Source organism: Sander vitreus, chromosome 23, assembly GCF_031162955.1.
Source record: "Sander vitreus isolate 19-12246 chromosome 23, sanVit1, whole genome shotgun sequence".
Taxonomy (NCBI): domain Eukaryota; kingdom Metazoa; phylum Chordata; class Actinopteri; order Perciformes; family Percidae; genus Sander; species Sander vitreus.
This window is the reverse complement of record NC_135877.1, coordinates 4,612,860-4,639,274: the sequence shown is the minus strand read 5'-3', so window position 1 is coordinate 4,639,274 and position 26,415 is coordinate 4,612,860. Positions and strand designations below refer to the sequence as shown.

At 42.1% G+C, this 26,415-nt stretch overlaps 2 protein-coding genes across 2 annotated transcripts in view; one reads left to right on the top strand and one right to left on the bottom strand.

Moving 5' to 3' along the window:
* Nucleotides 1-63: 63 nt before the first annotated feature.
* On the top strand, nucleotides 64-15,779 carry csrp2 (cysteine and glycine-rich protein 2). The gene is made up of 6 exons (XM_078281329.1): nucleotides 64-200; nucleotides 3,281-3,403; nucleotides 6,697-6,865; nucleotides 9,444-9,573; nucleotides 12,152-12,245; nucleotides 15,558-15,779. The coding sequence occupies exons 2-6, from the start codon at nucleotides 3,292-3,294 to the stop codon at nucleotides 15,632-15,634; spliced, it is 582 nt and encodes a 193-aa protein (XP_078137455.1). The 5' UTR covers nucleotides 64-200; nucleotides 3,281-3,291; the 3' UTR covers nucleotides 15,635-15,779.
* A 4-nt stretch (nucleotides 15,780-15,783) lies between these two features.
* zdhhc17 (zDHHC palmitoyltransferase 17) overlaps nucleotides 15,784-26,415 on the bottom strand; it is a 36,275-nt gene continuing 25,643 nt past the window's right edge. Inside the window, exons 12-18 of the mRNA XM_078281328.1 lie at nucleotides 23,850-23,974; nucleotides 23,061-23,123; nucleotides 22,880-22,973; nucleotides 20,036-20,119; nucleotides 19,780-19,937; nucleotides 19,538-19,632; nucleotides 15,784-18,694 (exon numbers count right to left, since the gene is read on the bottom strand). Of these exons, the coding sequence (XP_078137454.1) occupies nucleotides 18,556-18,694; nucleotides 19,538-19,632; nucleotides 19,780-19,937; nucleotides 20,036-20,119; nucleotides 22,880-22,973; nucleotides 23,061-23,123; nucleotides 23,850-23,974 (758 nt within the window). The 3' untranslated portion in view covers nucleotides 15,784-18,555. The remainder of the gene's footprint in view (nucleotides 18,695-19,537; nucleotides 19,633-19,779; nucleotides 19,938-20,035; nucleotides 20,120-22,879; nucleotides 22,974-23,060; nucleotides 23,124-23,849; nucleotides 23,975-26,415) is intronic.

Below are 26,415 nucleotides of genomic sequence, written 5' to 3'. Positions count from 1 at the left end.
TTGTTGAGTTCATGCCCCTTTAAACCCCTCCTTCTACCGAAACAGTACATAGGTGGAGTATGTGGCATTGCAGCGTCAGTGTACTAGTAAAGTCTGCTGAGGAGCTGGAGAGTTGTCTGGATACACAGTGAACGCTTTCAGCTGGAGCCGAGTCATTTTAGCATCTAGACCTTACCTGCTTTTTAAAAATCTACTTTAAGGTACTTTTTTTTTTCTAACACATTTTGCCAAAACCAAATGCTTTTCAGATTGGTTTACTGACAAGCACTTTGGTACTTTTAATCAACGTTATATATAAATATAGCCTATATATAAAATGTGTTCGTTAAAGAGCAAATTATGTTTCTTATATGTTTTTAATTAACGTGAACGTTTAGCTGCAGGTTCTGAGTGAATCTTTTTACGTTTGCATTGTCTCAGTCACGTTAATAATTTGGATAAACTGTTGTTTATGGCATTTATAGCCGAGATAAATAAAGTTGATAAGGGCAGCAGTTAGCTTAACGTTACTTAGCTAATAACGTTACAGAACTCTGCTACTTAAAAACACAGAAAGTCAAATTATCAGTCAAAAAATAAGAAACTAAAGGATAACGTTAGCATAAAACCATGCTTGCCTAAATACATTTATATTTACAATGTTATAACTCATTAGTAATAATAGGTTCATTTACGCTACTTTGGGGTTATAATCCTGATTTTATATGTGACGTCGCGGCGAAATGTAGGCTACATTAGCTAACGTTAGTTAACAGTTTGAGAACGAAAACTCAACTGTAACGTTACCCATTGACATGTTGGACGCTGAGCGATAGGACAGCAGTATTGAACCCTAACGACATTTAGTCACATTCCTAAACAATTAACCATACATTTTGATAACTTGGTCCAGCTTGTCCAGCTGCTACTTTGGTTCAACATGGTTCCAAGGGTCAGAGGTTACACACACATGTGTATTGACAATTATTCTGAAAGGTTATGTAAGAAGTGCCAGGAATAAATTAGCTACACTTCAATTAAAAATGTAATGGGCAGTAATGTATTCCAGAGTTTCCACAGGGTTCGGTGAATCACCCTCACGTCAAGAGTTCAACAATATTAATTAACACATTAACACATCTATCAAACCACACCTCAGCTGACTTGTTGGCCTGTACACTTCAGCACTGACCTTATCACACCCAACCCCTGAGGGAACTTTGAAGGTAATATTAGCGGTCTTTTGATCCGCTGTCATGCTCTGACCTGTTCTCCAGTCTCTAATCTAGCTGGGAGGAGGATTTAGCCATCCACAAGATTAATACTTTCTACTGCTCTGGGTTTTCTTTTCAATTAGGAATAACAGCGCTTTTGAATTTTAGTCTCCCATGTATGATATCACAGCAGGCTTGCTTTGCGGTGATACACAAGGATAGTGTTCAAATGTTAAAATTGTCCCTTCTGGAAGCTCTTGACACATTTTTTAAAGGGGACTGAGTCTGTAATTATAGGCCGATGCACATGTGAGTCAGGGAGTGAATGGGTGCATCATGTGGGCTCCGGAGGTGTGGTAACAACAATGTTTACTCCATGCACACACTTCTTCTTTACCGTTTGTGTTTGTATCCTGCAGTCACGGCCCATCAGACAACAAAAAAAGCACGTAGGGCATGGCTTGACATTCACTTTTTGAGACACTTAACAAGTACACACAAGTACATTTACGTTTCACTTGTCCATGCACAAAAGTCACTTGTCTGGGTAAAGATTTATCATTTTATACTTTTTTTTGTGTGGATTTTGCCACTAAATGTTAGTGTTAACTTTTTTTTTTTTCTCTCTACAATTTCATTTTCTACCCGGCAGAGGCAGAGGCACAACTTTTAAAGGGACCCTTTAAAAGATGTAGCTACATTACAGTTGAATATTAGCTGATTAAAAATGTATGTTTGTACTGCGGGCGATTATTACTTGGACCGACTCCTGATTGGCCAATCAAAGCATTCTGAGTTGGACGCTGGTTCGACGGATTGTGGGGAACAAAACGTATTAGTTTCAAATTGGTAAAATAAAATCGGTAAAATAGACGTAATGAGTGGCACATAACGTGGAGTAACATGGCATTTAGTTTTGTTTGAGTTTTAACTTGTCCAGTGGGGAAAGTAAATTTGTCTTCCACTTGCCCTACAAAAAAATCCACTTTTCCCGGACAAGCGGACAAGTCTTAATGTCGAGCCCTGCCTAGGGCACGGCGGCCCGGAATATTCCTTTGGATATTAGTCTGCCCTGTTGTTTAGGCCGACCTCTTTTGCATTATTATTTTTTTTTCTCAGGGTGGCAGTGGTGGTCTGGAGCAGTGGTTTCAGTTTAAATTCAATTCAACCATATGCAACATTAGAAATCCAGCAATACAGGTTCTCAAAGGCAGATATAGTTACTACAATATGGACACCGTACCAGAGACTGTGAGCTGCTGGTTGTTTCAGAGGCCGTTGCATTTGAGTTTAGCCAACAAAAGATGACTCTGAGCCGGGTACAGGGCACCGCGAGGTGATGGTCCTTTCAGGGGCCGTTGCAGTTGAGTTTAGCTTTAGGCTCAGTCCTTACCGCAGCAGCCCAGGGTTAGATTTCAACCTGCGGCCCTTTGCTGCATGTCTTCCACCTCTCTCTCCCTCATTTCCTGTCTACAACTGTCCTATCAATTAAAGGCCAAAATGCCCAAAATATAATCTTTAAAAAAAACAGACTAGTTTAGATTCGAAAAAAGATCATGGTTTGGATTACAACACCGGTCTTCTTAAGTAGTACTCCCGGGACATGAACACGTATTTCCTGGGTGAAAGTCTTGTGTTTTCCCCAGGACACAAACTTGGCATTTAATGCCTTGTGTTTTATGACCCACCCATCAACCCTGACTTCCTCCCTATGGAAACCAGAGTGGTCTTATACAGCAGCAGTCAGTGTGGTGCATACAGCAGTAAATACGTGAAATACATACTAATTTAAGTGCATTATTTTTCAGAGCTATGTTCTCGGTAGAGTGTATCAGGTGCTATGGTTATGGTTACACACATTTCCACTTGGCCCATCCTCCAGGTGAACGTGTGTGAGAGTGAATGAGTGAAGGGCATTGCTGAAAAACATTAATGCTCAATTTCATGGTCATCTTTTCTTTGTTTGGCCTAAAAAAATAGTTTCCATAGTTCAGATGTGGACATAATCGGAGCGTGTGGAAGAGTTACAGACAAAGTAACCCTGCCTCAGATGCTTCAGTCTCTCATATCTCCATCTCTCTTCTTAGAACCACACACAATGCCAAACTGGGGAGGAGGCAACAAGTGTGGAGCATGCCGTGGGACAGTGTACCACGCTGAGGAAGTGCAGTGTGACGGGAAGAGTTTCCACAAATGCTGTTTTCTCTGCAGTAAGTACAGCTGTAACACATATACTTCTGACACTTAAAGGACCATTGCTGTGTTTTGCATGTTTTAACCCATGAAGTAGAGATAGAATATATGTTATGTCACTGCTGACCAAGTGTACAACATATTCTTTAATTGATTTCCCCCCAAGATCAGTTCACTTACTATAGGGAGTACTACTCATACAGTTGGATGATGTCTTATGGAGCTGTCTAACATCTGAAAAAATACTACACATTTTTAACATGAAGCCTGTGTTACACACTGGGGACAGGGGGTTTGAAGACATGGGCATTTATGAGGCATGGGTGGTCCAAAATAGGCTATTGAGTTGCATTATGGGAAGTGTAGGATGCTGCGATTTTGGCGCTTGCCCCATGTTCAGGACTAAAAGTCAGGATATCTCGTATTTAACTCGTCTCTTGTGAGTCCCCCAAACAATGAAAGTGCAATACTAAATCCCCGGAGTTCCCTTTTATTATTGTGTTCTTGTCACATTGAGTGAAACTGTTTTGAAGTCTCTTCTTGAAGTAGGCTTTGCAATTTAAGATTTGAGAACTGAAAAGCATCTAATTCACAAGCTATGGCTTCAAAAACTGAAACCTGGCATACAAACATTGAGATAAAATGTGAGAAGTCTTGTGAAAAGGGTAATGGTAAAATTCTTGAATTAAAAAAGGTCCCTGAAAGTTAATACATGAGCTAACTCTTAGGTCTCACATGTGTGAGTTTTCCTATTAGCATGTACACAAACACATTTGTTTGTTTGTTTGTTTGCCTTGAAGAAAAAGTCTCAGAAAAGCTCAGGCATTTTTGTAGCTGTTGCCTAACCTTGCCAAAAGTCTTAAATGTAATTAACATAAGACCTGTCAAAAGCGGATATTGCATCAACCTGCACATATTGTTTATATTTATAATACTGTACAGTAGGGCTGGTGGAAAAAAAATCGAAATTTGTATGTATCCTGATTTTTTTTTTTTTGTGTCAACTCTTAAAATCAGTCAGCAAAACAGAAAATGCAGAAAATCCATGTTATGTACTTCTTTACAAATGAAATAGTCTATATCCACGACGTTCCACTTCCGGGATTACTCCGTTGCCGACGGACAATTCGCAAGATTTCACTCTTTTCAGCCGGATGTCCATTACCTTCCTCTTTCTTTGTGTTGGCGTTCTAACCTCCGGTGGATTTCTGAGGACTATGGTTAACTGCTCCTCAGATCTCTGCAGGGTAAATCCAGACAGCTAGCTAGACTATCTGTCCAATCGGAGTTTTCTGTTGCACGACTAAAACTACTTTTGAACGTACACACACGTTCCACCAAAACAAGTTCCTTCCCGAGGCTATTTTGCAGAGGCACTGTGGCACTGTCTGGCGCTTAGCGCCCGCCCCAAGACGATTGTGATTGGTTTAAAGAAATGCCAATAAACCAGAGCACGTTTCTCTCCTACCCCAGAATGTTGTGTGGACTAGTCAGACCCTCCTCCTCCGCAGCGCTGTGGAGGAAGGTCTGGCAATGGGAGACTACAAATGAAATAAATTCATCAGACTGACTGACATGAAAGGAGAAAGACTGGTAAACTTAGTTTCACCTCTCCACTGCCCATCAAAGGGAGCTCGTCCTGACATTTCTCTCACTGGTCATCGGTTGTTGATTTCACACTGCATTATTGTCAGTTTGTTGGACGGTTTGTACTGCTCCTGAACCGTACTTCAAATGCCAGTGAAGATGTTCCAGCAAAGACCTCGCACAGAGACCAGGATTAAACTAATGCTTTCATTTAGCTGCTATCAGGAGAAGAGCAAAGCAATCAGTGCCTCAAAAGATGAGTTTATTTTTTCCAGCAGCAGTTCCATACAACAGCAGCTTTGTCAGTGACACTCCTACTGAGGACGATGATGAGCGAGGGGACTTGGTGTCCTTGGCTCTCCTTTGCCCTTTCCTCCAGTTTCTCAGTTTGACATTCCCCACTTTTCATTTCTGTGTATGAAAGGCAGCTACAGTACACACTGACAGAAATGTCACACAGTTGCAAACGGAGCCTCATATGACTCTTTGTACACTTACTGGGGCTTTCTCTTTGATTGGCTCGTACTCATGAATGCATGATCTAACTGTAGCCGAGGAAAACTGAAATACTTGTGACAAAAAGAGAAACCATAACAATTACAACAAAGATGGTTATGGAAATGTGAGGGTTTAAGTGCAATTTGATCAGACATACAGACATGTTCTAACAAGCCTGTTGCGAGATCAGAGAGACGTGGAGACATTTTCCCAGCCAGTTGTGTGAAATGTTGAACCTGTATCAGACAGGCACAAAGTGAGCGTGTGAAGAATTACAACTAAGAACTAATCCCAACAGTCCGTGTGCATGCTTAAGCCACCGCAATGCTTTTGTTTTATTCAAACAATGCATTCTTTATTTTGAACACACCTGCCAACTACTGATTTCTCCAACAGCTACTGTAGCATTGGAATCTAATAAATCCTGTACTGACATCAGAAAAACTAGTTATGTATGAAAATGTGGATATACATTAAACACGAAGCCCCACTTCTGAATGCCTTTTCCCACTCTGTATATTAATACTTTTACTTTATAAGTTGAACTTACTTGTATCACAAATACTTAAAGATTATACTTTGCGTTTTTCCGGTTGTGCTTACCTTAAGTTCATCTTCTTTCAGCTCTTCCATTTTAACTGCCATGTCCAATATCATGCTCATTTTCAGGTTCATACTTGTATTTTGGGTTTCTACTAGAACATGTTTACATGCTTTAATGTTCAAAAAACACATTTTTCTCATACTGTCTGTCTGAATATACCTGTAATTCACCCTCTGTCTAAAACGCTCCGTTTTAGCGCCTGTCTCTTGCCTGCACTGTAGCAGCACATTCTACCTACTGTATATATGGTATAGTTGTGACATCACAACCGTATAGACGGCTCGTTTAAAGGCAAAGTTTCTGAATGCAGGCTTTGTGCATTTCTCTGTGGATTGAGCGTGTTGATACTTTCACAGAATTTATATAGCACCTCAACCTACTTTACAGTATAATAAAAAAAGACATGGAAATCTCACTTCTTACGATATGTTTTCTTTCGACTTCTTTCAGTATTTCAAATGTGTTCCACGTACAGTAAATCTAGCCTTTTCTAGTTACAAGTAATTTTTTCCTCAGAACATTTCAGCGACATCCTGATCACAAGAAGATACTGTATTTCTTAGGCGCATAGTGACACCATTCCACTTCCATAACTCCTTCTCTCTGCGTGTGTGTCCTCAGTGGTCTGCAGGAAAGGCTTAGACAGCACCACACTGGCTATCCATGACCAGGAGATCTACTGCAAGTCATGCTACGGGAAGAAGTACGGCCCTAAAGGCTACGGCTACGGTCAGGGGGCGGGGACGCTCAACATGGACCGAGGAGAGCGGCTGGGAATCAAACACGAAGAGTAAGTCGGGCTGCTGATTATTATGATAATAACCATGATCAAGATGATTATTTCAGCCAACATGGAACCAAAGTCATCTGCTTAAGTATGCCGTGTTGTCGTAGTCGTATGTTTTAAATTGTATTACACGGCGTTGGGCAACATGACGCTGTGTGCAGTGATATAATCATTATTGTCATGCGATCCATCCTTACTGTATATTCTGGAGGTCAGAGTTGTGTTGTGCGTCTGTCTTCCTGTTTGTTACTAAAGCGTGATTTATGGTTCTGCGGAGGCTCCACGCAGAGCTTTCGCCGTAGCCTATGTAAGTTGCCTGAAGTTTATACTTGTGCGTTGGTGTCTGCATATCTTTAAGAGTATAGCAGAGCCGGTATGTGTGTGTGCATGGGGAGTGTGTTGTAAAGAGAGTGACGGGGTTAGCTCCGGAGCGATTGGGAGGCATAGTTGGAGAATCGGAGAAAGTGTCTCCCCTGTCCTTTCTGACGGCAGCCGGAAACCTGTAGCAGGAAAAGTTAACCCTCTCCTTGATTTCATGTTGTATAGGGAGGAGAACCAGGAAATGAGTCGGGGGAAATGCAACGCTACCAAGCCACAGCTGAGCGATGTGCGCCGCCGCGACGTGTAGTTAAATATTTTGCGTAGGGTTCCAGCGTACCTACGTACGTACCCACGGCATCGATTTAACGCAGAAGCATAAATTGGCCTTTACTGTGCTTTGTCAGAGCTGTGTTGACCACTGATTATAAAACACATCTTAAGATGTACAAATGTAGATACAATTTGACAGTAAAAGCCTTTCACTGCTGCCAGTAGCGACAGCATTTTTAAATATGACTCTCAAATGGCATCTTAAAATGTGTACATTATGATCATTCATCACACTTTATTGCACAAGTGGTTGCTGTGAGGTTGATAAGGTCAGTGAGTTCAGTGGCGCACTGCGTGTAATGATGTTTAACAGCTGTGGCTGCAGGCTGACAATGCCATTGTCCCCAAACAGCATGCAGTCATTGTGCTGAAGTCAAAATAGTTCCGAAATACATAAACTTAAAAAAAACGTACTTCACATAGAATTCATGAAAGCTGATGCCAAATACAGACATGGGGGAAAATGCCTGTAAAAAAAAGGATTTTATTTTATTTATTTGCCCTTATTGCTCTTCACTAGTCTAGCAGCTTTCCAAGTTAACCAGTCAGTGGGGATTGCTAGATGAGTGGGTAGATGTCAGTGAGAGCCACTGCTGGGTGGCCTGTTAATTAGAGAGATCATCCAGTAACTCAAAGCTAACATGCTTTGGTTCTTGAACAAGACAGTAAACACCTACCAGATGAAAACAAACTTTTGAGAAAGGAAAAAAAGACTATTGGAATAAAGTCTGCCTCTTTCTCAAATCCAGCTTGGCTACAGCAGTTCCCAGCTGGTTTGGGGAACGGTGTAGATCCAAGAAGAGAAAAGTCAGAGCTGAAGTCTGAAATTCAGAGTAATGATCTATCTAAGAGGTTAATACTGTACATTTTCTAATAGGCGTGCAGCCGAGGCCCCGGAATGGGACGGGTCTACTATCTGGGTACTCATACTGCAAAATGTACAACTACTTCTGAGAGGAGAGTGATAGACTTAGGGCTGCTCGATTATTTTGGTCAATACTGAAATCACTATTATTTAACACGATTACTCTTTGTTTTTAGGTAAGATGTTGCAGTTGTTGAACTGGGAAAAATGCGAAAAGGTTACACAAATCAACAGTGAAAACACCTTGAACTATGACATTTTTTCCATTCGGAACACAACACGATTCCTATGTTTTTGTGATCATTAGGGGCCAAAATCGCAATTAAAATGTTGATTTAATTGCACAGCCCTAGTTCGACTGTGTATTCTTATGTACACATGATGTGAAAGCACTAAAACAAACAGGAAAACCAAGAGCCACACACTCCCACCCTGAGTGTTTACTCCTGCCTCGGGCATCAGGTGATGACTGTTATGAAAGACTTTATTATGTAACCAGAAGGATCCCTCCTCTCTGTCCTCTGCCACAAAGGGCTTCATTCAGGGGCCACTGGGCCTGGCAGTCACCCTCCGATAAGCACCGCTCCAGGGGCCCATGGGCGCAGGGTGCCCTGCTCACTTTCCCACCACTGGCCGAGGACAGAGCAGAGTCTGACAGCTTTATTTCTGCTCTTTTTGTCTTCTAAAATGTTATTGCAATCATTAAGAAAGTTGTCTTAAACAGATGTTAATCCATTTAAGAATGAGTGTTTAATTGATACATCACTTCATAAGGTTATTTACCAAGGTATTTATTAATGCAGTCAATGTTTTGAGTCATACTTGGTTCACTATTAGTAAATGAGTAAATGTTCTGGAGGAGGTTCTGGTACAGGACGTGTTTTACAGAATGATCTGTAAAAAAAACATTTTCTTTGACATGAATTACTTTTTTAAAGGATCAACCTCAGCTTCTAGCTGACACAATAACGATATATTTTCGATGTACTGAATTGATGGTGATTTTTTGGATTCTCTTGTTTTTTAAACAATTTGTCATAGCTTCATGTGTTTTTTCCCCCCCAGGACACAGACTCACAGACCAACCACCAACCCCAACCCATCCAAATTTGCCCAGAAGTTTGGAGGTTCAGACAAATGTGCCCGGTGTGGAGACTCTGTCTATGCAGCGGAGAAGATCATGGGGGCAGGCAAGGTGAGAGCTTTATCTAAAGCGTCTTCTACTCTCTGCTTACACCACAAACCTAAGGTGGTGCCTTCATGTTGCTTGTTTTGTCTGACTACTTCAATAATCCAAAGCCTGAAGATGTTATTTTTGTACAAACATTCATGGAATAGGTCGACATTTGTGGTTTTCTATAAATTGTCTCAACATCTATTAATTACATGGATTGCCTTGACATTTGGTACAGGCATTCATGTTCCCCTCAGGGTAAAGTGTAATCACTTTAGGGAACCGCTGACTTGTCATCTAGCTGATGATGATAGCTAAAATGCTAAACTAAGATGTGTAACGTGGTAAACATTGTCTGTTAAACATCAGCATGATTATAAGCTCGATGGTGTTTTAAGCCCCCAATGTCGACTTCAAGGCAGCGCTGCGACCGTCGACTTCAAGGCACCTAACCCTAACCATTGCCTAATCCTAGTGCCTAGACGACGTTTGGGGCTTAAAACACCAAACACCTGATTATAATGTCCTTTTGATCGTGTTAGCATGCTGACTTCAGCATTTAGCTCATGTCACCAATGTGCCGAGGTACAGCCACACAGAGCTGCTAGCATGGCTGTTTTCCAGGTCCCCAGGAAGTACGCCTGGCTCGGAAGCCAATCGAACATAGCGGCCAAACGGTGGAATTGCAACGCCTATAAATCAGTGGATACATTTTTCCGAGCGTCGCAACCCCCACGAAATTCTCGTTTTACTGTCAGAATTTGATCGATTTGGTCCGATAACTTTTGGAAAGACTGGAAGAGCCGCACAATTATACCATTTAATCCCCATTCAAGTTAGCGAGGCCTTAAACGGGAATTAGCCATCTCGGCCGGCAGAAGTTTCTAGTGCGCCTGCTCTATGGGCCGCGCAGTGCTGAAGCTGTGCCGATCATCCGGGTAATTTTTGCCTTCATGATGGCTTCATGCGCCACTGAGCAACTCTCGCAGGAATGAACGGGGCTTTGCCTTGAATGCTGTATCCAGTTCTTATAATACATCCATGCTGTAAAGTCATGTAGACACTATTTTGGATCATTGTTCATCTCTATATCTAAGATATAAGAACGATGTGTTTGCAGAATAAGAAACACCCTTTGGATACAATATGCACTGTCAGGCCTTTAAACTGAGGCATCAGCCAAGATATAAGCCAAGTCCATTATTAGGCTTTCACTAGTGGAGCCAGGTTGCCAAGAATGATGACTCTTGGCTAAGGGGGGGGGGATTTATTTATCGTCATGACAACACTGACTGAGAGTGTACAACCGATACCACAGACTTTAGGGATGTGCAACTCTGTTCTGGTGTTTCTTGTTCACGCTAATGACAAAACTTCACAGAAATGAATCTGCGGTGTGAACTTGAAAGGGTTATAATGACTTTTCAAATGTGTTGTGTGTATTTAAAGCTTTAGGTCGTAACTTTGTGATATTAATGAACGTCCGTTACATTCAAGCCGTTGCCAAATGAGTTGCTACAAAGCTAATTAAGACTATCAGCTCCACACAACTCTCTGTATTTCTCAGTATGACTGTGTTCAGAAGATTGTATCGCCTGGCGACTTTCCCGCGCAGAAGCTCGAGTGAAGATAATGACCTCTTCTGAAGAGTCCATGTTTTTTTAATCCTCCGTGTCCTCCTTGGCTATTTGCAACTGTGTGGATGCTTGTATCTAGTGGACGCGCCGACAGTGTTGTTGTCATTACTTAGAATTCCTCATAGGGGCGGCAGAAAATACGCACTATAGCTTTACAAGCTTTATAAGTTTACAGTTAACGATCATTACATACAGTTTTAGCATGAACAGCCCCCAAGAGAAATCCAACCTCTAACCCAGAGCAGTGATGTTTCCCTTAACTCCACAGGAACACAAGCTACAGTCACAAACCACAGGGCTGCAACTTGTTGGATTGAACGCACATGTTTCTTACAGCACTAAACCACACACAGGAGGTTTGGTGTGGTCTCTCCTAATGAGAGAACACAAATCCTGTTTTTCTGATTAAAGCCATTCCATAAGGTTTGGATGGGAGCTTCCCAACAGCTGGCGTTAACCGTGCGAGGCTGTCGGGACACTGGGGTCCTGGCACATCTACAGCCGATGAAGTCATAAGACTCTAGAGATGTATCAGCCGCATGTTTAGTTCTGAGGAAGAAAATCAATAAGTCTCAGAGTAGGGAGTAGAGCGTTTCCTGCCGCTAATCGCATGCGGATTCATACTTCAGCTGTTTTATAGCAGGTGATGTCATCGGGCGGAGAGCTGTTAATGTGTTTCCTAATGGGAGTAAATGTACAAGGCTCCACTCATTGGCTAAAGCATAACCTGTAATTTTCTGGGTAATGAAGACATTCAGAAAGGCCCCCCAGGCTGGGAGAGCTGCTTTGATGGGATTTGACGAAAGGAAATGATGACATACGCTCCAAGGAACATCTGCTAACATTACCTTTTTTTTCTTTTTTTTGGTCTGACAATTTGAGGTAGATTCAGCATAAAAAGCATGAAGACAGACTTGAACAGCTGCCATTGTACAATTAAAATGATCTCTTTCTCTTTGTAGCCGTGGCATAAGAACTGCTTCCGCTGTGCAAAATGTGGCAAGAGCCTGGAGTCGACCACGCAGACTGAGAAAGACGGAGAAATCTACTGCAAAGGTGAACTAAAACATCTGACATGGAACAAAATGTGTGCAGGATTTCATTAGAGCACTATGACAGATTGTTTCTGTTGAGTTCTAACAGAGCCAGGAATAATAGAAGGTGATCTACACATTTGCATTGGCCAACACATTGTATGTATTGGCAGAGCTAGAGTAGATTTAAAGGTCCCATGGCATAAAGATTTCACTTTATGAGGTTTTTTGAACAATTAATATGAGTTCCCCCAGCCTGCCTATGGTCCTAGTGGCTAGAAATGGCGATAGGTGTAAACTGAGCCCTGGGTATCCTGCTCTGCCTTTGAGAAAATGAAAGCTCAGATGGGCCGATCTGGAATCTTCCCTTTATGATGTCATACGGGGAAAGGTTACCTCCCCTTTCTCTGCTTTGCCCGCACAGAGAATTTGGCCCGCCCATAAGGAAATAGAGCTACAACCGTGGCTGCAAGCTGATCAAGGCCACACCCCCACCCTCCACCTTGCCCCCCCCTCTCTCCTCCTCAATAGCATTTAAAGCGACACAGAAATGGCACATCCTAAGGAAAGCTCATTGTGGGACTGGCTCTAGTGGCTGTAATTCTGCACCAAGGCTGAATTTCGGGAAAGAGACTTCAGATACAGTATTAGGGGACCACTAAGGCCTATATAAAAGAGACTTCAGATACAGTATTAGGGGACCACTAAGGCCTATATAAAAGAGACTTCAGATACAGTATTAGGGGACCACTAAGGTCTATATAAAAGAGACTTCAGATACAGTATTAGGGGACCACTAAGGTCTATATAAAAGAGACTTCAGATACAGTATTAGGGGACCACTAAGGACTATATAAAAGAGACTTCAGATACAGTATTAGGGGACCACTAAGGTCTATATAAAAGAGACTTCAGATACAGTATTAGGGGAGCACTAAGGTCTATATAAAAGAGACTTCAGATACAGTATTAGGGGACCACTAAGGCCTATATAAAAGAGACTTCAGATACAGTATTAGGGGACCACTAAGGCCTATATAAAAGAGACTTCAGATACAGTATTAGGGGACCACTAAGGTCTATATAAAAGCTACTTCAGATACAGTATTAGGGGACCACTAAGGTCTATATAAAAGAGACTTCAGATACAGTATTAGGGGACCACTAAGGTCTATATAAAAGAGACTTCAGATACAGTATTAGGGGACCACTAAGGTCTATATAAAAGAGACTTCAGATACAGTATTAGGGGACCACTAAGGCCTATATAAAAGAGACTTCAGATACAGTATTAGGGGACCACTAAGGACTATATAAAAGAGACTTCAGATACAGTATTAGGGGAGCACTAAGGTCTATATAAAAGAGACTTCAGATACAGTATTAGGGGAGCACTAAGGTCTATATAAAAGAGACTTCAGATACAGTATTAGGGGAGCACTAAGGTCTATATAAAAGAGACTTCAGATACAGTATTAGGGGAGCACTAAGGTCTATATAAAAGATACTTCAGATACAGTATTAGGGGACCACTAAGGACTATATAAAAGAGACTTCAGATACAGTATTAGGGGACCACTAAGGTCTATATAAAAGAGACTTCAGATACAGTATTAGGGGACCACTAAGGACTATATAAAAGAGACTTCAGATACAGTATTAGGGGACCACTAAGGCCTATATACAAGCATCCAAAAAGCAGCATGTCATAGGACCTTTAATCTACAGCGTCATACAGAGCACCCTGAGTCACTACTGTCAGCTGATGTGATCGTATCAGCAAAAACAGAGCTGGACAGACTTGCTCTTATGTAACCCAAAACACACACACACACCCCCCCCCCCCCGCTTGTACTCACTCGTCTGTCGTCCCAGATGAGTGTTTTCACATTTGGAGTGTTGGTTTGGCCGGATCCCGCCGGCCTCGTAATGCTAACAGAGCTGCTCACTGTCCACTATACTTTAGTGGGCAGAAACATCTGCAGTCTGACCTCCACAGAGAGTTCTCCCGCCTCATCAGCTCAGCGAGATGGGATGGTTTGGTTAAACAGAAGACATAGATTTAGACATAACACGCACACAGATGTCAGCAGATGGATGTTTGCTTAATGTCATAATGAAACCTTGTACTGATGAGGAGGAATGTTGCATCTCCGCTCTGAACCCAAACAGGCCAGACGCTGCTGCTGCTATCAGCCAGTGGTGTGGAGACATCCTGACTGCTGGATAGTGTTGCTCTAATCACAAACGATTTCAAGACATGTAGACAGCAGACCTGATATGTCACATTTGCAAAAAAGAAAACTAAAGAAAGAAAGTCATTTCCAAACACTTTGTTGACATTTTGTTGAAGCCAAGCGGGGAGTGGTTTCAGTAAATGTTTAAAAAGTCAGAAATTCTGCACCTCAGTGTTTGGCCACAACCTGAGTGGTGAGCTTATTTTAAACGTCATCACGTTGATGTGAGGTAAACAAGCTCCGAGTATGAGAGCTGGGAAACAGCAATGTCAAAACACACACACACACACACACACACACACACACACACACACAGTGTGATTTTAGTATGGAAACCACCAGCTGTGGCTCATCTCCAATACGCTGGAACTCAGCGGTAACCGGTTTGTGGTGCTCCAAGATAAAATCAAAATTCGAGTGAAATCTCAACAGCAACGTCTTTTTCCAAATAGCGTGACACAATCAGTCCTAATAATGTAAGATATGTGTAGCTCAGTGATAGTTCAGCAACTTGATATGGAGGAAAGCAGGCTGACTTGAAGGATTTTTATTTGGGATTTTTTTTTTATTTTTTTTTTTTAAAGGATCTTGTTAAAAAAACGTGTGCACTTTTCTTTTTAACAATTAACAGATTAACATTTGTTTGTCAAGAGAAACTGTTAACGATATCAACCCAAACTGTGTACATTTAGGATGCTGAGATTATATTGTTGGTCTGTAATTTATCTAAGAAGCAATGTCTGTGTTTAAGCTGGACAGTATGGAAGAATAGAAGCAGATTTTTGAGATGATATATAGCAATGACTTGTAATCCCACGAGGGACAGGCCACCCGTTTGACAACTAAACAACATAGTTCACACACTGGGGAGGTTCCTTCCCTTGTTGTGGAAGCTTGACTCAGCAACATGAACTCATTTTCTTCATCTGTTCGGTTTCTTTTAGCATGATAAAGCAGCCTGGTAGCAACGCACTTCCACATCACCTTACAACGTTTTTAAATGATGTTATTTAGGTCAGTAATGTAAGGATGGAGTTTTGGAACAATACAATCTGCAGCTTATTAATGTTTCTTCTTTCCTCTCTTTCCCTCGGCAGCGTGTTACGCTAAGAACTTTGGGCCCAAAGGGTTTGGTTACGGCCAAGGAGCCGGCGCGCTGGTTCACGCTCAGTGATGGCTCAACTGGATCCATCACACCTTTTTATACTTCTACTATATTCCTCTGTCCAACATCAACCAGCCCTTCTCTTGTGTATTCTCCCTCATGTGCTTTCATGTTGAAGTAGGTGCTCTCGATTCAAATAAAAACATTAACGAAACCACTTGTTCACATTTGACTATTTTATTATTAAAGCCATTAAAACTGAACCATGCCCATATGTTTACATCTTAAGCGGAGTTACAGTGATGTCTGAAGGTGGGCAGAGAGGCACTGGAGATGATTATGTGCTTAATCTTTTTTTTTTTTTTTTTTTTTTTTATGATCCCACATGGCGAGGTGAGAGGGGGAGACAGAACAGAAACGTTTCAGGCAGCTGGAAGAACTAGTGAGGACTGAAAGGGCTTTGAATTCATGTCCTGGATGAGCAGAACTCTGCCCTAGAAAAACAAAAAACACCAGCCTGCATTGACCTCCTGTCACTTAAAAGGCATGATTAGAACACAAGTGGTTAGTTACTGGTACTGATATGAAATCAACCTTTGGCCTTTAAAGCACACCAAAAGTAGCTGCTGTGTGTTGTCTTCGTAGGGCAGAAATGACATCAGTGGTTGGTTTTGCAGGATGGGGGAGTGAAACATGGACTATGTTGACATAACCGCCCCCTTCTGATGATGCAAACATGAGGCCCAAACGTTCCAGAGGCCTTTATGTAATATAACCTCCCTCTTTCCTTAAAACTATTGCATGATCACATTTCAGCTTTTAGAAAAAAAACAAAAATTGGCATCTGCCTTAGTTCTCTAGTGTCTTTGCTTTACAATTTGTACATCCAGTGGTATAACAAACCCAGCGATATATGACATAGAAATAAAAAATAAAAACCGTTAGGATGACTACAGAGTCCACAAGCATGGAACATTCAAATATATTACACACTTGCACAGGAGGGCCCGACTGGTAATCTGGCGACCTGAAAGAAAACTTCCACTAAACACACTGGATTTGCGAGAAAGAAAATAATAAAAGAAAAGACTGACAAATGAACGGCAATGCAGAAAAGTACTGGCAAATACTTAACATTCAATATATACAGACACGTGGCTTGCCGGGCTGTCACCATGGTGATGACTATGGGGTTGGGGGCGACGGCGAGAGCCCAGTTGTCCCAAGCATTGTACATGCAGTGGAGTTTCTTGGCAGGGGGGGGACATTTAAGGTATTTAGGGGTTAAAATGCCTATAGACAGCAGTGTCGGACATCACTAAAAGCTACAGTCATACACTTGGGAGTATAGTCACTTGATTTTCTTCTTTCCGTTCGGTTGGAAGAAATCCCCCAAACTTAAAAAATAAAATAAAATAAATCCAGGAGCACCTTCAACTAACACCGACAAGAAAAGAAAAGAAAATAGTTACAGAGAAAGATATTGTATATGTACAGGTGCACATTCTTTACACTTCAGTCCATCTTGCTGCTGCCGCTGCCTGCGGGGAGGGGGAGGGGGGGGCCAGACAGGAAGTGATGGGAGTTGGCCCCTCCTCCTCCTCTCTGTAAACAATGGAAGCGTTGGTGTGAAGCGGCGCTGCCCGTGTGTTCAGTAACAGCCAAAAACAAATCATCAGTGCAATGTTGTAGGCAGACACACACAAAAAAAAAAAAATAATAAGACTTTACAGCTTTTTGAGAAAAAAAAACAAAAAACAAAACATATGGAATGAACCTTTCTTGTAAACTCATCTGTCCTCTTGCTGCATTCTTTTTCTTATTCTCAACTCTGCTGTTCATAAATACGCTGGCTGTACCTGTCTAAATAGAGGCTTCCATGTCAAACTGCTACAGGTACTTGTTGAATCACTTTTATTTCCTCATAAAAACCTACTCAGCTAAAATGATGTGAAATGTTAAAATGATGGTGCTAGAACATAATAACTTTGTCTATAAATAGTTTTTAAATAAATATACCTGTATCACATTGTCTGTAGGATATTTTCTGTCGCGTTTAAAGTGGTCGCCGCTGAAGGAGTGCACTTAATCCTGCGTTAATACTGTACAACAATGGTTTCCAGGTTATTACTTTGAGTAAAAAAACACTTGGATATCCTCTTAAAATTCCGTCTTGCAGCTTTATTTCAGCAGGTAAGAAGTTGGGACTCCTCCAGCGGCTCCACCTGTAACACACTTCCCCCTCTGATAAGTTCAACTATCCTCATCAGCTCGACTCCAAAAAATAATCACGGTGCAAAATCGAGACCTTAAAAAGACATTCCCTTATCTCTATTCATGGTTAAAAAAAATCAAATAAAAAAAATCAACTTTCCTTCAGCTTTCCTGGCCACCACAGTTCATTATCGCAGGAACAGCAGAGTTCCTGAACCACTCAAAAACAAAAAAAGATACACACAGGGCACATCAACAGGGACACCATAAATAAGGATATAAAGTGGGAAGGGTAGAGAGCTATACTGCCACTTCATGGCGCTGCCGTCTCTGCAGCGTCACATCTCCGGTACAAACAGAAGAGCTTTTATTTTGGAATTCCTCTGGTCCGTCGGCCTCTCTCCTCTCCGTTGGTGCCTGGCAGCAACACAACCGTCCAAAGGGCTCAGGAGAAGAGACGAGGTGGAGGAGGGGGGGGGGTTAGGTTAGGGAATGTGGAGATACAGTCTGATGTTGTAGAATAGTAGTAGTAGTAGTAATAAAGGGTGGTGGTGAGGGCGGAGGGAGAGGCCTTGCCCCGTTACAGCATGCTAGTCCTGGCTGATTTTTTTCTAAGTCTTTTTGATCGGTGAGGGAGAGATGGTCCAACAAAAAAAAAAGCAAGAGCTCCCGAGAACAGCATCGCTCCGACATGAGCGCTGGGGGGTGGGGGGTGAGGGGATGGGACAGTAATCATTCCGAAACTTACTTCCACTCCCCCCACTTTCTTTCCTCCTCTACACCAGCTGGTAGCCCGAGCCAGACGTCTGGTCGTATTCTATTGTGTACTGCGTGGTCCAATCCACGGCCACGGGCCGGATCAGACCGCAGCAGCGGATCTCAAAGAAATCTATCAGGTTTCTGAAGCAGCCGTGGCTGCAGAGAGAGAGAGAGAGAGAGAGAGAGACACAGAGGAACATGAGTGGCATCAGTGTGAGGAAAGCACCATTCCAATTGGGCTGGAAGAGTAATAACTACCTATTATATTGATACAGGGTACAGTCACACATTTCTTCACCAATTTAGCATTACACTCTTCAAAACCTAGCGCCTGTTGTAACCCCTAGATTCCACCATGCACGTGTGCGCTGCACTCCGGGTTATTTTTTTTTACTATTTAAACAACCATTTTCTTTTAAATGTGAAATGCACTTGCTATTTTATCTCATCACTGCCCCCCTCTCATGTGCAATTCTTATTTATTTATTTAACTGTTACACGCCTGAATGAATGTATGTGATGTCTCGTTTTGTTTTTATTTTCTTTCATTGAACAGACGAGCTCTTCAAATTCTGTTGTATGTTACCATGTACAATGACAATAAAGGCCATCTAAAACTGACATTTTTGAAAACCAGATATAGTCCCCACCCCTTACTTGAGATAATAATAATACAGAAAACACTGTAAACTGTTTTCCTCGGGTCTTTGGTAGAGAGTAGGTGTTGGGTAGTGAGGCTTGTGGGTTGTCCTGAGTAACAGGGACATTGTTACTGGATGCTACGAGCATCACTATATGAAAATCCATTCTCTTCAGTTGTATTAGAGAGGAAGCTGGTATTTTAAAACCGGGGCAAACAAAACCCAAACTATCTGCGAAGAGAATCTGTTAATCTGTTAGAGAAGTAAGTGAGATGTGGGTGAACCAACCCTTAAATGCTATTACTGAAACGATGACATTCAGCTCTCTGTATAAGCAAATAAGTAACAGATCACTTACTTGAAGGGGCTTTCGATGGACGTGGCTGTGACTTTAAAGTGCTTGTATCTCCGAGCGTTCATCCTCTCATTGGTGGTGATTCCCAGAGCGGCGATCTAAGAGAGGTAAACGCTAAGAGGTCAGCCAACCTTTCACAGAGTAACAGACATAAACAGCATCTACTGGAATTCAAGCTCAACTGCAAATCCTAGTTTTCAATGTGTCAAGGTGTCCAAACGGGTGTACAAAATGTAAATCCAGACCTGGTAGAGCTGACACATGATGAGCACGGCCACCCACATGAAGTGGAAGATGCTGTTGAGGAACATCCAGAACATCCAGGGAGAGCAGGAGGCGATCTGGGTTAGATAGAGCCAGAAACCATCCTTGGCGTAACTGGTGGCACAGTGGAGCCTCCAGTCTGAGGGAGAAGACGCACGTCAAGCAAGTCAAGGAGTCAAGGAGTTAGCAGAGAGATACAACCAGGGAAAGAAACGTAAAAGTGGGTTTCCTACTCACAGGAAATGCAGCCGTATATCATCCAGCAGATCATGCAGAGCAGGAAGAACAGATAACCCATGAAGTAGCGGTGATTCCCACTTCCTATAGAGGAGAAAACAGCACATCATGTTCCATTCTCATCACCTTAGTTAGTTGCTTTGGTTGCCAATGGAAGGAAGGTCAAGGGAAAGAAAAAGCCTGGACAGGGCCAGATGTGATTAAGGGAGCTTTCACACCTTTAGTTCGGTGGACTTGAGGCGATTCGGGGGGGGGGCACACTTTGTCAAGCACACTTTGTCAAACACACCAAACACTGTAAACACACGTCACCAGAGGGTCCGTAAAACGTTTTCAGATTCATTCGTTTAAATTGTCATGACATAAAATAATAATGCACATCATTTTTTTCTTACAAAAGGCTTCATAGTTCAACAAATGATGTGTTTAATTTTAAATCTGTAATACTTTATAGATAGCATTCTAATCTAACAAATCTATAACAATCAGAATCTGCAAAATACATGTCCAATATCTTTTGTAATACATGTTCTCATGTGTTGTTCTTAACTAAGACTATAGATGTGTAAGAAATAGGCTACGGCAAATTAATCCAGGGGACATCCGTGAGGGGGTCCCCGGTATATTCTCAATGTTGTAAGGGGTCGTTGACAAAAAACAAACAAACATTGCTGTAAAAGATGACAGATAATTAGTAATGAAAGTAATGAAATGAGTAATGAAAATGGCCCAAATCGAGGGGCGGCACCAAGCATGCATTTGAAAATCTCACTGCACGCAATTGGATAACACTACGACCAATCCCAACAATACACGGGGTGACGTATCCAGAGCCCCGTACGCTTAGCCACCAGCGGAGCTAACTGGTAGATTAAACTGTCGTCATCTGTTTAGCTCGCCTCTGGCCCGCCTATATCAGATACACCGATGTGATTGGTGCAGCTCGGCTACAAGGGCATAGTTAATGAGCATCATTACTGAAAGCCAGAGTGACTCGCTGAGCAAATTCAAACTCTGCTCTCGCGAGAACTCTGGACTTCCAGGGTAACAGATAATACAAAGAAACCCATAACTACATAAAGAACTATTGTGTTTGATATTTCAAAACTTCTTAAGAGCTTTTAAAATCCTTTTCCAGGCCCCTGATCCCAGTAGTCATGTAGCCGGGCGTGTTGTTTGTTCAGGCGGTTTCCACACGTTTAAAGCTTCTTCCTGACCACCTGCTTTTCAAACCAGAAATGCTACTCCTTCCTTCCCAAACTGTCTCCGGTCTGCTCCACGGACGCCATCTGACACAATCCTGGACACACACTCGCTTCCCTTACAACTTTATTTTGCCTGCTTCATTTCCTGCATCTTGTCATTAAAGCCTTCTACACTGTGTTGTGTTTCGATTATGTTTTATTGTCGATTATTTTCCTCAGTCGATTAGTTGTTTGTTCTATAAAATGTCCAAAAATGGTTAAAAATGTGGATCAGTGTTTCCCGAAGCCCAAGAGGACGTCCTCAAATGTCTTGTTTTTGTCCACAACTCAAAGATATTCAGTTTACTGTCACAGAGGAGAGAAGGAACTAGAACAATATTCACATTCAGGAAGCTGGAATCAGAGAGTTTTGACTTTTTTCATAAAAAACTTAAACCGGGGCGGCCTCTAGCTCACCCAGTGGGAGCGGTCGCCCCATGTTCTATGAGTCCTTTGCAGCGGCGCGGGTTCGAATCCGACCTGCTGCCCTTTGCTTCGTGTCATCCCCCATCTCTCTCCCCCTTTCCTGTCTATCCACTGTCATTGTCTAATAAAGGGAAAAGCCCCCCAAAAATTCAAAAAAAATAAATAAATAAAAAGTTAAACCGATTAATGAAAATAGTTGGTGATTAATTTAATAGCTGACAACTCATCGATTCATCTTTGCGGCTCTAGTTGAGTTTTATGAAATGAATGTTTTATCACTGAACACATGAATTGAAACTAACCTAAACAGGTCTACTCTGTCTAGACAGCAGAAGAGAAGACAGGCAGCTTGGCCAACAGATGATAAAATGAGTTAAGTCAGTGGTTCCCAACCTTTTTTCCTTGGTGCCCCCCCTACTTATGTCTAAGAAAAGCTGAGCCCCCCCCCTCCGAAACCGAAGTTGTGGTAACTCTCGAAATAGAGCCTTACTTTCTTTTTTGATACAGAGCAGTTATCAGCACTTTTACGTTTCTCCGCCATGTTTCATTCATAAAATAGTGATGCCGTGGCGGCAGGAAAAACAAGGATGATAGCAGCTAGCAGCTGACCTGATGACAGCAAGGGTCCCAGGTTAAGAGGTCCCGGAGGTTTGGCCTACTAAGTAGCCTGCCTACAATTTTAAGCGAGAACAAAAATATATAGTTTTTATACAGACTTTTGTATACATTATATATTCTAGTGTATCATCATCATTTTTTTTACCTCAACCTCAAACCAGATAAAGACTTGCGCACCCCCTCTGATCTTTGCCGACCCCCTGAGGGGTCCCCGGACCTCAGGTTGGGAACCACTGAGTGAAATCATTTGAAATGCAGTAATGAATTTTTTTTTCCAGACTAAATCTGACGTTATTTGGAAAAGCATTGATTAAAGATATCCCAGCATTTCCTTCAACATGTTTTTCTGTTGTGTACCAGAGCCAGAATAACGTGAGAGCAGAGGGCTCAGTCAGGACACATGTTGCTTCTTAAAGTGGAATACGGAGCTGATATCACACAATAAAGTGCCACAACTCTTGAGTCTAGGGAAGAAAATGACGAGTAGCTGATTGTTTGGAAGTGTGTGTGTGTGTGTGTGTGTGTGTGTGTGTGTGTGTGTGTGTTGTTGACATACCGACACAGTTCCCCACCCAGGGACAGTGGTGGTCGAACTTGGCGATACAGCGGTTGCACACGGCGCAGTGTTTGGACCTGATGGGCTTTCGTATCTATAGGAAACGGTCATAAAAGAAGTAAAAGGTTGTTGCCATTTTCCTCTGGATGTGTCATCTTGCAAGAGAGGAGGCAGAATTTACCAAGCAGGTGCTGCAGAATATGCTCAGATCCAGGCTGCCCGTCTCTGCCAGCTCCACAATTGTCTGGAGGAAGGAAACAAGAAACAAAAGCAGGATTTAAAAAAGAAAAAAAAACAAATATGGACAGAGACACAGCAACAAAAGGACCTAATGACAGCGTACAAGCCGAGGCTGGGATTTCCAGCTCAACGATCACACTGAAAGCTCGGCTCATTCACGGTAAACTGGGACAAAAGCTAACTATGGGTTTACAGTCTCATTCAGTCAGTTTGTTTCATGTTTTTTTTTTTTTTTAAGACAAACTGCGATTGTTTTTTATCTAACCTGCACATATAGGTTTCTTTCCTCTTCTGTGTTTTTATCAGTTTGCTTTTACTGAGCAAATAAACTAAAGATAGGAAGACAAGAGGTGGAAGGGGGATCCTCTGCAGGGAAAGAAAAGCTTTGAAGCCTTTGACCCAGTGGAGTCCTGCCCTGTGCTAACAATGCGGGGTAAATTTAGCTCTTCATCAATCACAGGGCCTGGTACAAAGCAGAGCCCCTGTTGTCCCCCATTAGAGAGCGATAATGAGGGACAGAGAGGCCGGAGGATGAGCCGCAAAAAGCAGCCGGGATCTCTCGCTCGCGTTAAAACAAATGATGAAATGAAAAGATTATTTACAGCGCTTACATTAACACTTAGTAGGGTAAGCCAAACCATTTAAAAACACACAAGGAAACATCTTGAAGTAGGGATTCAAACGTTTCTTTCAAAGACTGTTCCTGCTTGATTCTTTCCTGTAACTTTACCTTTTTCTTCTGCTCCTCTGATGCTTTGATAATTCCTGGGTCAGACTTCCAGGATTTGCCAAAGTTGTAGAAGAGAGCCAGCGTGTTTATCAGGAAGGGCATATGAACAGTGGCAAAGGGGAGATGTGCAGCGAAGGTTAAGGAAGACGGACCAACAGCTTCTTCTGCATCGTTTTTCTTTGGTATTGTAAAGACAGATTAGTGTCAACTGCTGGGTTTTCACCACAATCAAACCCCATTCTGTTTAACCACAGTACTACTGCCAGAGGACAGACGACCTCAACCTCAGTTCAATTCCTGCCACCTGAGTTGGACCCAAACAGAACTTAGTGCACAGCATTTAAAGCTGTAGTGTGAACATGTAAACACGTCACTGTCACAAGTCAGTATATTTAAAAATAAATAAATAAATAAATAAGACTAAGACACACATTAAAAGAAACGGTTTGAAATTTTGGGAAATATGCTTATTCAATTTCTTGTTGAGAGTAAGATAAAAATATAGTGTTCTTATGTCTGTATGGTGAATATGCAGGCGGAACCAGGAGACTAACTCATTGAAAAAAAAGGCACTGGTTATAACTCCAGAACTTGCCTGCCATTTATCACGTTTCAGGTCAATATTTAAATAAAATTATTTCCTTTGATTTTTATGACAATGACATCAATCTGAGTCAGATTCTCACTTTACAGTAACTCCACTAACAGGCAGACTGCGATGCAAACAGCGGCTGTCTCATCTCGACTCACCCACTCAAGGACAGATCATGTCAGTCTGTCACCACAGCTCATCATGACTTCCTTCCATGTACGTATACATACGAGGGAGACAAAAGTCTGTTCGTTTGTGTAGATTCTTTGTGACACAACAGAACAGCACAGACTGGCTTGGTCTGTGTTTCTCACTAAGTGTATAAATGTAGGAGAAGAAAAGAAAAAAAAAGAGAGCATGCATGCTTACATTACTGGGCTGAGACCTGGACCCAAAGGGCACTGGTGTACAGATTCTACAGTCTTGTGTATAACCATGGAGAGATAAGGGTGTATTCTGTGACAGCTGTGGACTGATTAGTAGCAGAGTCAGTCACCCAGGTGTGCATGAGTCAGCAGAATCCCACAGGAAACCAGCCAAGTGACACAGAGAGGCCCAGACTGGGAAAGCCTCAACACTATGTGCTAATGTGTGACAGAAGAAAAACAAACTGTGATAGAGTCGTCAGTTTGGAATAGACACTGAAACAACACAGACAAAGAATATTCTGTTTGAACTACGGGAAAATACGGCATCATTACACTACTGCAAGGTGACACGTTCCAATGGGAGGCATCATGCTTAACATACAACTGCACACAAAGTTGTCCTTGCCCATACAGTCAACATTATGTTACATGTAGCCATTTTAAAATACCCTCTTCAAAAGGTTGCTATGCTAACTCTTTTGGGATACAATATTTATAGTTTCACACAAGCTATAACAAAGCTGTGAGAATTCATCCTGAGGGGAACATAAATGCCTCTGCCAAATTTTTATGGCAATCTATCCAATAGTCGAGACATTTCACTCAAAACCACAAATATCAACCTCATGGTGGCGATAATGGAAAGTCAGATGGTCACCAAAGTCAGTTCCATGACTGTCAGTTAAAATATTGTGCCAATCCATCCAATAGTTGATGTTTTATTCTAGACCAAAGTGGTTGACCGATCGACTGACCAACACTGCCACCCAGGGTACAGGTTTTTTTATTCACCAGCCAAATGGCTATTGAATGTTCAAATTTTAACCAACCACTCAAGAGGAAATCATTGTGTTTTTGCTGGTGGGCTGAAGCAAAACATCCACCAGCATTTGGCTGCATGGTGCTAATTTTGTACCCTGTTGCCACTCCTACGGCCACGCCACTCAGAGTGGCTAAAAAAAAATAGGCCTGTCTCAGCGGTGTGATGGACATCCAAAACTAAGGGACCGCTGCTTTCACTGGTCCATCAAAAAACTATTTATTTTATTATCTCCAATCAAACTTGATCATCCTCTAACCATACAGTCGGGTAGGCATAACAAGTAGGGATGTCCAGATCTGATCACGTGATCGGAAATCGGGCCCGATCACGTGGTTTCAGACTCCATCGGAATCGGACGTTACCTCCCGATCAGGACTCGGATATATTTATATTAGGGCTGTCAAAAGATTAAAAAATGTAATCTAATTAATTACATACTCTGTGACACAACAGAACAGCACAGACTGGCTTGGTCTGTGTTTCTCACTAAGTGTATAAATGTAGGAGAAGAAAAGAAAAAAAAAGAGAGCATGCATGCTTACATTACTGGGCTGAGACCTGGACCCAAAGGGCACTGGTGTACAGATTCTACAGTCTTGTGTATAACCATGGAGAGATAAGGGTGTATTCTGTGACAGCTGTGGACTGATTAGTAGCAGAGTCAGTCACCCAGGTGTGCATGAGTCAGCAGAATCCCACAGGAAACCAGCCAAGTGACACAGAGAGGCCCAGACTGGGAAAGCCTCAACACTATGTGCTAATGTGTGACAGAAGAAAAACAAA